This window comes from Oryzias melastigma, linkage group LG19, assembly GCF_002922805.2.
Source record: "Oryzias melastigma strain HK-1 linkage group LG19, ASM292280v2, whole genome shotgun sequence".
Taxonomy (NCBI): domain Eukaryota; kingdom Metazoa; phylum Chordata; class Actinopteri; order Beloniformes; family Adrianichthyidae; genus Oryzias; species Oryzias melastigma.
Window position 1 is genome coordinate 8,995,160 of NC_050530.1, and position 8,097 is coordinate 9,003,256.

Below are 8,097 nucleotides of genomic sequence, written 5' to 3' on the forward strand. Positions count from 1 at the left end.
TTGACTCAAATGGAGCTGAAGGTTGCAGACTCTTGACTTAAATCCTCTCAACCAAAGACGTCTGCATTCCCAATAACCCCCTTGTGTTTGTTTCTTTTTTTCAGTCGCAGTACGTCTTCCTGCACCAGTGCATCATGGACAGTCTGATGTTCAACACTAACAACGATGACAACTTTTACGAAAATGTCGGAGCCGTCTACGTCAACGCCACTGCCCTGCGAGAGCTTTCGCAAGCACAGGACAATCACAAAAACTAGTGTCTAACCTGCACTCAGACTTGAATGCACTTAAAACTATGACAAGCAAACGTTATGTACCAAATATTACATATGTTGTTTACTGCATGTGTTTAGAGAATTTACAGATTTTGTTTGATAAGTGTATAATTTTATTATAAAGAAGCAATTATACTCAATGTGAAAGGAAATGTTTAATTATTATAAAATACCAATAAAATATAATATATTGTACAGTACATTCAATATTTTGTGTTTACAAAATATCAAGTTTACATATTTAATGAAGAAACTGTAAATCTTAAACCGAATTGTCCTTCAAGAGCCACCGTAGTTCTTTTTGTGAACTCATTTACTCATGAATCCTCTGTTAGGTTGCTGCTTTCGGGTTAGTCTTGATTTTTGGGTTTAGAAAAGGTCTTCTTGATCAGTTCCTTTCGGGCCATCAGGGCATCAATGTTGGTTTCCGCCGCCAAATGCTTTCCTGAGTAGAGAGGCTCCGTTTTTCTTGCTCTAGTCGGAGGAGGGACGGAGAACTTCAACGCGATGTTGTGCAGCACGCTGCACGCCTTGATGATGTTCAACTTTTTGTTCAGAGAGCCCTCTTCCGTGAAGCCGAGTTGCATCAGGCACAAGAACCGCCGTTTCAGCAGGTCCACGGTTTCTTGCATGACGTTGAGCATCTTGGCGTGGGCCTCGTTGAACAGGACGTCCTCGATGGTTTCGGGTTTGGCCACAGCAGTCAAAACATGGTTCCCTAAGTGGTAACCTGGGCCAGCTTCAAGGCAAATAAACAAAGGAAAATTAACCATTTACATAAAAAAGACAACGAAAGAGACAAATGTTGATTCCAAAATCTGCCAAGTTTTTTTATGCTATTAAATTATTAATTTAACAGTCAGTTGTTAGTTACTTTATATTATATGGAGTTGGAGTGTAGTAAAGTTAAAAGTTATATTAGCATTATGCTAGCTTTTTGAACTATTTGGGTATTTACTAAGGATTTTTAGGCTATTTTGGAGTTTAGCTAATATTTCAGCAGCATGCTAGCTGTTTTGGCTACTTTTTTCAGTTTTTTTAGGCTAATTTTGCATTTAAAAAAATATTTTATCTGACTATCAGGTTCAGCGTTTTTAGCTATCAATTTAAGATTCTTCAGCTATCAGCACTAGCATCTTCAACAGCCAAATTCTGGTGCTTTACATCCAGTTTGCGCATGACTTGATTAGTCGACTATTCGGAAAAAATAATCGGTGATTAGTCGACTATTAAAATAATCATTAGTGGCAGCACTAGTGTGAACAATGAAAAAAGAACACTTATACTTTACATTTTTTTCCCTACTCCTTAGTTTTCAATCTTAATTTTTTTTTAAATTTACATTTGGAAATGTCTTAATTCTCAAATTTGATGCTTTATTTATGTAGAAAAACAAAGCATATATATATATATATATATATATATATATATATATATATATATATATATATATATATAATTCAGCACTAGTTAAAAATATATAAACTTTTGTCTCAAAATCATAACCTAAAAACTAAAATATTTTTTAAATATTAAATTATAGGAAAAATTAGATTAAATTATTTTTTTCTGGCCATGTTTGATAATTTTTTTTAAAAAGCTTTTATTTTGAAAGTCAAATGACCCGCCTGTTTACTTCCTTTTACAGAGCTGCATCTTTCCGCTCGAACTATTGCTTTTATAAACAGATTTTTCCCTTTAAAACTATATGCATTTTTATTTTTAATCTTAAGATAGAAGTTGTTTTTGCAAACATGTTGGTTTATTTGTAACATAGTTCAGTAAAATTGAGGTTTCAGTTAGGATGTGTATATTTGCTGGAATCTCTTTGGAGACATCAGCTGTGATTCAGACTCCTCCATCTTTCCTCACCGATTAGCCAGTATTTTCCGTGCAGATCCTCCTCCACCTCCCTGCCCTTGAACGAGTACTCCCAGAGCTCCTGCTCCGCCGTGCTCCCCACGCAGCATTTCTCCACACTCAGGATGTTGCCCGTGGAGTCGCATATAAACTGGCTCATCACCGACGTGAATCCCTGCGCGTTGATGAAGGACTTAAACGACTCCTTCTCGTACGGAGAAGCTCTGATCTTAAACTGAACAGGAGCCAGGACTCCCAGGACGTTAGGGATTTTGCAGAACTCTTCCATGACGGCTGCGTTTTGGTCCCTGGCGTCCTGCGTGAAAGGGAACGAGATGAACACGTCCGACATCCCCGCGATGACCCCCGACGCGGAGTTGGCGGCGCTGGGGAGGCTAGAGTGCAGGCACGAGCCGATCTTCTGCACCACGGCCGGGGTGAACGCGCCGTGCGCGAAGAAGTTCAGAGCCACCATGACGAAGACGTCCACCGGAGGCGAGGCCCTCCTATAGGACACCGTTTTCATGCGGAAACGAACGGCGTCCACGATGAAAGAGATGCAGGGCCGCGTGAGGTGGAAGTGTTCGAACAAAGCGGCGTCGTCGAATTCGTCAAAACAGCTCGGGTTTTCCTTCTCCGCCTCGGTCGGTTCATCTTCCAGGAGAGCCTCCTGCACCGCCAGCCACACCGGAAAAGCAAATGCCATCTTCTTTGTTTATATTACAAGAAACACTAAACTACACGACAAAAATCTGGAATACTTGGAAGAATAGCAACATCCTGCTGATGTTTCTTCTTCGTTTATCAATAAAGCAAACACAACGTAACAACATACTCACTACCGCCCCCTGATGTGCATTTAACGTATTTCTTTTTTTTCTCTTTTTACCATAAATATAAATGAGACGAGCATTTTTAAAACAAAATGCAAAGCACACTTAAATACTAACACAATTAATAAACAAATAAAAAATAAACAATTTCTTCATATTTTATTAATAAAATGTAAATGGAAAAAATAAACACCCCTTATTCTTTTTGATACCTTTTATGCACATTTCTTATCTTTGAATTCTAAAGACATACAAAGGCTACATTCAAAACAACAGATTATTGTTTTTTATGAAAAAAAGAAACATTTTAAACAGTTTGGCATATTTTTTATATTTTATTCTAATCCATTTCAAGCACAAGTACATGTTCAAAGCAAAAAAAAGGGATTTTTCCTCCAAATTCACATTCCTCTACTGTTTTCAAAAATACTTAAGTTGAAGGTATCGTGGAAGAAATTATTTTATGTTTTGGCAAAGAATATTAACACACCATGACTCAGTTTTGGATAGGAAGCGAAGTAACAAAAGTAAAAAAAAAAGGCTTCCTGTACCTTTTTGACTAATATTCAACTAGAAAAAAACATACATGTAAAAATCTCTTCAATGCTCTAAAAATACTCTAAAATGACCATATTTAGTATAAAAATTTCTTAATGGCATGATGGCAACATCTCGATCAATTTAAAATGGCAGTTCTTTAAAGGTGAATAGCAAAGTCACAGCGCAAAAGTAACACACAAACTCACTAACCCCACCTGGTAAAAGTGCTTAAAGATTTGCAAAAGCGAACAGATTTGGCATATTACACCATAAGCAAAGTTCCCCCAGATTATCAATAAATAAACAGTGAAACCACAAAACTGTCAGCAGCAGACAGTTATGTTCTGGGTGATAAATAAAACATTTTGTTGACATCACTGATGGAGACATCCTTTAGTCGAGGTATTCCCCCCTTCTGCTGGCATTCTCCTCTCTGGTTTTCTGCATAAATATCTAAAAGACAAAAGGACAACTTTTTTCTTGTAGTTTTCTTATTTTTTTGCATAAGATATCAAACCTAAATTACTCAGCTTTATTTGTATCCATGCAGAATTTTAAAATTAAATAATTTTATTTTGTAAGGTATAGTTTCTTTTTAGACAAATACAGCTGCAGTTACTGCATGTCAAACCTGGTTTGGTTGCATTTCTACTAAAAGTAATTTTCTTTTCTTTTTTAATTCAATATAATTTCACTTCTAACTGCTTTTCTGTGACTCACCGTTAGCCTGCAGCCATGAACTCACCTGTAATATTGTCCACAGAGTCCAGTGGGGCTGTGTTGCACATGTTGACTCCAAATAACACCACACAAGACACCATCAGTGCCACCAGCAGATATATTGGCACTGCCAGAGCCCAATATCTACATAAACATTTCACTGTAAGTCTCAAACAAATGCTAACAAGACCCCAGAGTAATATAACAGTTTAAAGCGAAACATATAAATTGCATATCTTTGAATTTGTCATATTGTTGCTACTTACTTTTGAGGCCAATAAGTGAGCCCTATTGAATGAAGCCATTCCTCTGGTATGTAAGCCCACAAGCAGTAAAGAACTTTAGGGGAGGAAAAGAAAAAAAAAACATTTTAGAAGAATGTTTTGATGCACTTTAAGGATATAGAACTTTGATTCTCTTTCTTCTGTGCTGTTATAGGGAAGCAAGAGAATATATTTGTACTATAGATGCACCAGAATTATGTGGAAAGACAAGTTTAGCATCTTGATCATGGTTACTGGGATTATTGAAAAAAAAGAATATTTCAGAATTTATTTGTTTTTCTTTATTTTTTTAACAGCAAAGCACATTGATGAAAAGAAAAAAAATTGAAAACCTTTCTTTACTGTGTAAAAGAACACAAGATTCTACAAAAGTTCAAAATATTTTTCACAGAAGGGGTATTTACTTGTTAATGAGGTTTGATTCAAAATTAGGCTTCAAAACTGTAATAATTAATTTTTAAGGAAACTTTTTTTTTATTTAAAGAGTGAAAACTGACTGAAAGCTAAAACAGAGCGTCTTCATTTGGCCTGGCAAAACGTTGCCATCTTATTAAATTGTGTAATTTTAAGCCTAAAAATGAACATAACATGCTTATATTAAAAAAAAAAAACAAAGTTCTTTTTTTAACCAAGAACTAGCTTTTTAAAGTGATTATGTCAGGAAATTCTGACTTTTTTAAGCAAAAAAAAAATCTAATTCATAAAGACTCAGCAGACTTTGTTTAAAAATGCATATATAAATACATTAGGAATAACTTTAATATATTACATTTAGCATGTCTGCTAATAGAACCATGTTTCTAAAGGAAAGAACATGAATGGAAGACACTTACAGAAGCCAAACTGGGAGCCAAGGAAGAGAACAAACCCATAGATAGCTCTTTTTGGCAAAGGGGATGGGGAGTTTTCAACCATGATCTGAAACCAGAACATAAACAGGTAAAAAAAGGGTAAAAGTATCGAAGATAAAAGATTTGACGAGAAGTCTGTGAACTTACCAACAGAGTATTTGGTTCGTAGAGCAGTGAGTTTACAAAACCCCAAAACAAAATAGTTTAAATATTTCTCAAATAACGTGTTTGTATAGTAGAATCAAGTAGGTTTATCAATAAATAAAAATAAATTTTACTATTTCAACTATTTCAAACGACACATAAATAAACAAGTAAAAAGTGCACGTAGCCAGCTAAAATCTGTCGATTGAAGCTGTCAACAAAAAGTGAGTCCATCCCCTAAATGAGTTCGGCGGGAAACTGTACCTCAGGAACAAGATGCTGTCAAAAAATAAAACAGCACTATCTGAAAATGATATGATGTTTAATAATATTATTTAAATAATAAAACATATTTTAAAGTTTCAAACAATTTCAACAAAAGGCGGAATTTCTATCATTCCGACTTACAAAATTCCGTTGTTCCTCACGGACAAATTTGACTGTTGCACATTCCAGAAGAACAGCAGCATGGCTTCATGATTGCGAAGGTAAACAACTTGAAACATAAATTTCCCCCATTTGGGAAGATTATAAAGTGTTGTTTTTTTGTTACTAGCCGCTGTATGTACTCTTTATTCGGATACACATTTGTATGTGACGCATCGTTTACTGTGTTTGTTTACATCTAACCTAAAACCTCACTTCTCTATTAAAACGTGGCTGTTAAACTTGGCAAATGCTCCCCGACGTTTAAAGAAGTGCGACCACAATGTCTAAAATTAAAGGAAAGGAAGCAACTTCTGGTAAAAAGCAACAGCTGACGTCTAAAGAAAAAAGGAAGCAGTTTCATATAAAGCATAACCGTAAAAAACAAACTTCCCAAAAGACTCTCAGCAAGAAAAAACAAGAAAATCCTGGAGCTCAGCAGACTGCACCACCACAGGATCCCCAACAGTTTTCTTCCAACTGGAAAGCATTACAAGAGGTTTGTCTGAAAAATATCTTCTTAAACTATTCAACTATCTTTGTGAACTTATAATTATTTCTGTTTCCTGTACGTGACAGATCTTAAAGAGCAGTCAACCAGAGAAGAAGCAGCCCGTTGCACCAAAACAACAGAATGGTGTGTTCTCCAAGAAGTTCAAAGGAAATGAGTCTAAAAAGTTTCCAGAGAAGAGTCCTGCTCCCAACCAGGTCCACACAAACAATGGAGATACTCCTCAGGAGGATGGAGTGAAGGTAGAGGCCTTAGATAAGCACCAACCTGGCGGTACGAAGAAAAGGCAAAACGAAAAGCCGGACAGAGAGAAACCAGCCAAGAAAAAGAAGCCTGTCACTGAAGAGAGGAAACCCACGGAGTATGTATCCCTGCTGCTAATATTTGATTCCAGATTAGGTTTGCCTGGTAATGTTTGCTTGTCTTCTGTAGGGAGGACCTCTGGTTTGACGATGTCGACCCTGACGATATTGAGGAAACGATGGGAGCGGAGGCTGCAGAGATCATGAGGAGGAAACAGGGCATGAAAACCAGCAGGGAGGCAGAGAGTGTCCTGGTAAAAGAGAACGCCTTCGATGGGTAAGAGAAAAGGTTTTTGTTTTTGTTTGCTGGTGTTCATTCACCTCAACTCAAATTAAAATTTATTTATGGAGATTTTTTTTCCTGTTACAGAACACTTCAAAGTGATTTACATAAATAATACAAAATAATAGTAAAAAACCCTGCTCAAAATAGCAAACGGAGCACTAAAAAAACTCATCCTATACCTGAACGAATGAAATCTTGTGTTGACAACACAAAAATTATCATGGAAATTACTATTATTATCTTATGGGGGTCTGGATGTGGACTCAGACTCAAATTTAAAGTGGAAAAACACAAAACTGGCTGATCCAACTTAACTTTAATGTCTTTGAAACACGTCGCCATGAGGCTCAGTTGTGGGTGTGGCCTCTACACGCCCATATGACTTTCTTGCCATGCCTGGGTCTGCTTCTGATGAGGCGGCAGATGGTCTTTTGGTGGGTCTCCTCCCACACCTGGACCAAAGGGAGTCTTTTGTAGGGTTCTGGTTGTGATTCTTTCTTGTCAAAGGAGGAGGTAGTGGTCCTGATGGAGGGTTGTTACTCTCCCACACCTCCTGATGTCCTGGCCTGTAATGCGCCTCACATTAATGTGCCATCTTGGATGAGTTGCACTACCTGGCCCACTGGAGTAAGAACACTGTCTGCATTCAAAAGTCACCAAAACATCAACCAAAAAACATAAGAATGGAGAAATTGTCTGTGGTCACCACTTACAAAATCATCATCATCATGTTTATTTATAAAGCGCTTTAACACAATTTAAAAAAAATCTGTCTTTTATTGCTTATCCCCTTTTATTTCCACCTGTTGTTTATTCCACTGGAACAAAAACATGTGAAATTGATCGTCAGTCTGGTTTGCTCCCTAATTGGACAGTTTGATTCCACAGAAGTGTGACTGACTTGGATGTAACATCTAGTTGTTTAGGTGTTCCCTTTGTTTTTGAGCTGTGTAGTAATCATTGTTCGCATACAAGCTGTACGACAAAAAGGGAAAACAGAAATCAAAATAAAACATGAGCAAATCTATTTAAAATCTAAGCTAAAAAAGAGTTTTAAATGTTTCT

General features: G+C 36.7%; 4 protein-coding genes across 6 annotated transcripts in view; 2 read left to right on the forward strand and 2 right to left on the reverse strand.

The window, feature by feature from the left end:
* Nucleotides 1-475, forward strand: part of LOC112154613 (protein tyrosine phosphatase receptor type H) — a 14,874-nt gene extending 14,399 nt beyond the window's left edge. For both annotated transcript variants that reach the window (XM_036217301.1, XM_024285692.2), the window contains one exon: nt 105-475. In XM_036217301.1, the coding sequence (XP_036073194.1) occupies nt 105-257 (153 nt within the window). In that variant the 3' untranslated portion in view covers nt 258-475. The remainder of the gene's footprint in view (nt 1-104) is intronic.
* si:dkey-197c15.6 (putative nuclease HARBI1) lies at nt 418-3,002 on the reverse strand. Its single transcript, XM_024285701.2, has 2 exons — nt 2,148-3,002; nt 418-1,014 (listed from the first exon to the last, which is right to left on the reverse strand). Exons 1-2 carry the CDS (start codon nt 2,839-2,841, stop codon nt 626-628), a joined length of 1,083 nt encoding a protein of 360 aa, XP_024141469.1. The 5' UTR covers nt 2,842-3,002; the 3' UTR covers nt 418-625.
* Nucleotides 3,003-3,290: 288 nt separating this feature from the next.
* On the reverse strand, nt 3,291-5,730 carry LOC112154620 (phosphatidylinositol glycan anchor biosynthesis, class P). Its single transcript, XM_024285707.2, has 5 exons — nt 5,511-5,730; nt 5,346-5,430; nt 4,495-4,567; nt 4,254-4,372; nt 3,291-3,961 (listed from the first exon to the last, which is right to left on the reverse strand). The coding sequence occupies exons 2-5, from the start codon at nt 5,425-5,427 to the stop codon at nt 3,846-3,848; spliced, it is 390 nt and encodes a 129-aa protein (XP_024141475.1). The 5' UTR covers nt 5,428-5,430; nt 5,511-5,730; the 3' UTR covers nt 3,291-3,845.
* A 207-nt stretch (nt 5,731-5,937) lies between these two features.
* Nucleotides 5,938-8,097, forward strand: part of rexo4 (REX4 homolog, 3'-5' exonuclease) — a 4,891-nt gene continuing 2,731 nt past the window's right edge. The window contains exons 1-4 of one of the 2 annotated variants that reach the window (XM_024285718.2): nt 5,938-5,995; nt 6,204-6,432; nt 6,513-6,805; nt 6,877-7,023. In XM_024285718.2, the coding sequence (XP_024141486.1) occupies nt 6,217-6,432; nt 6,513-6,805; nt 6,877-7,023 (656 nt within the window). In that variant the 5' untranslated portion in view covers nt 5,938-5,995; nt 6,204-6,216. Of the gene's footprint in view, nt 6,433-6,512; nt 6,806-6,876; nt 7,024-8,097 lie in introns of both variants that reach the window. The other variant, XM_024285717.2, reaches the window with a different exon arrangement.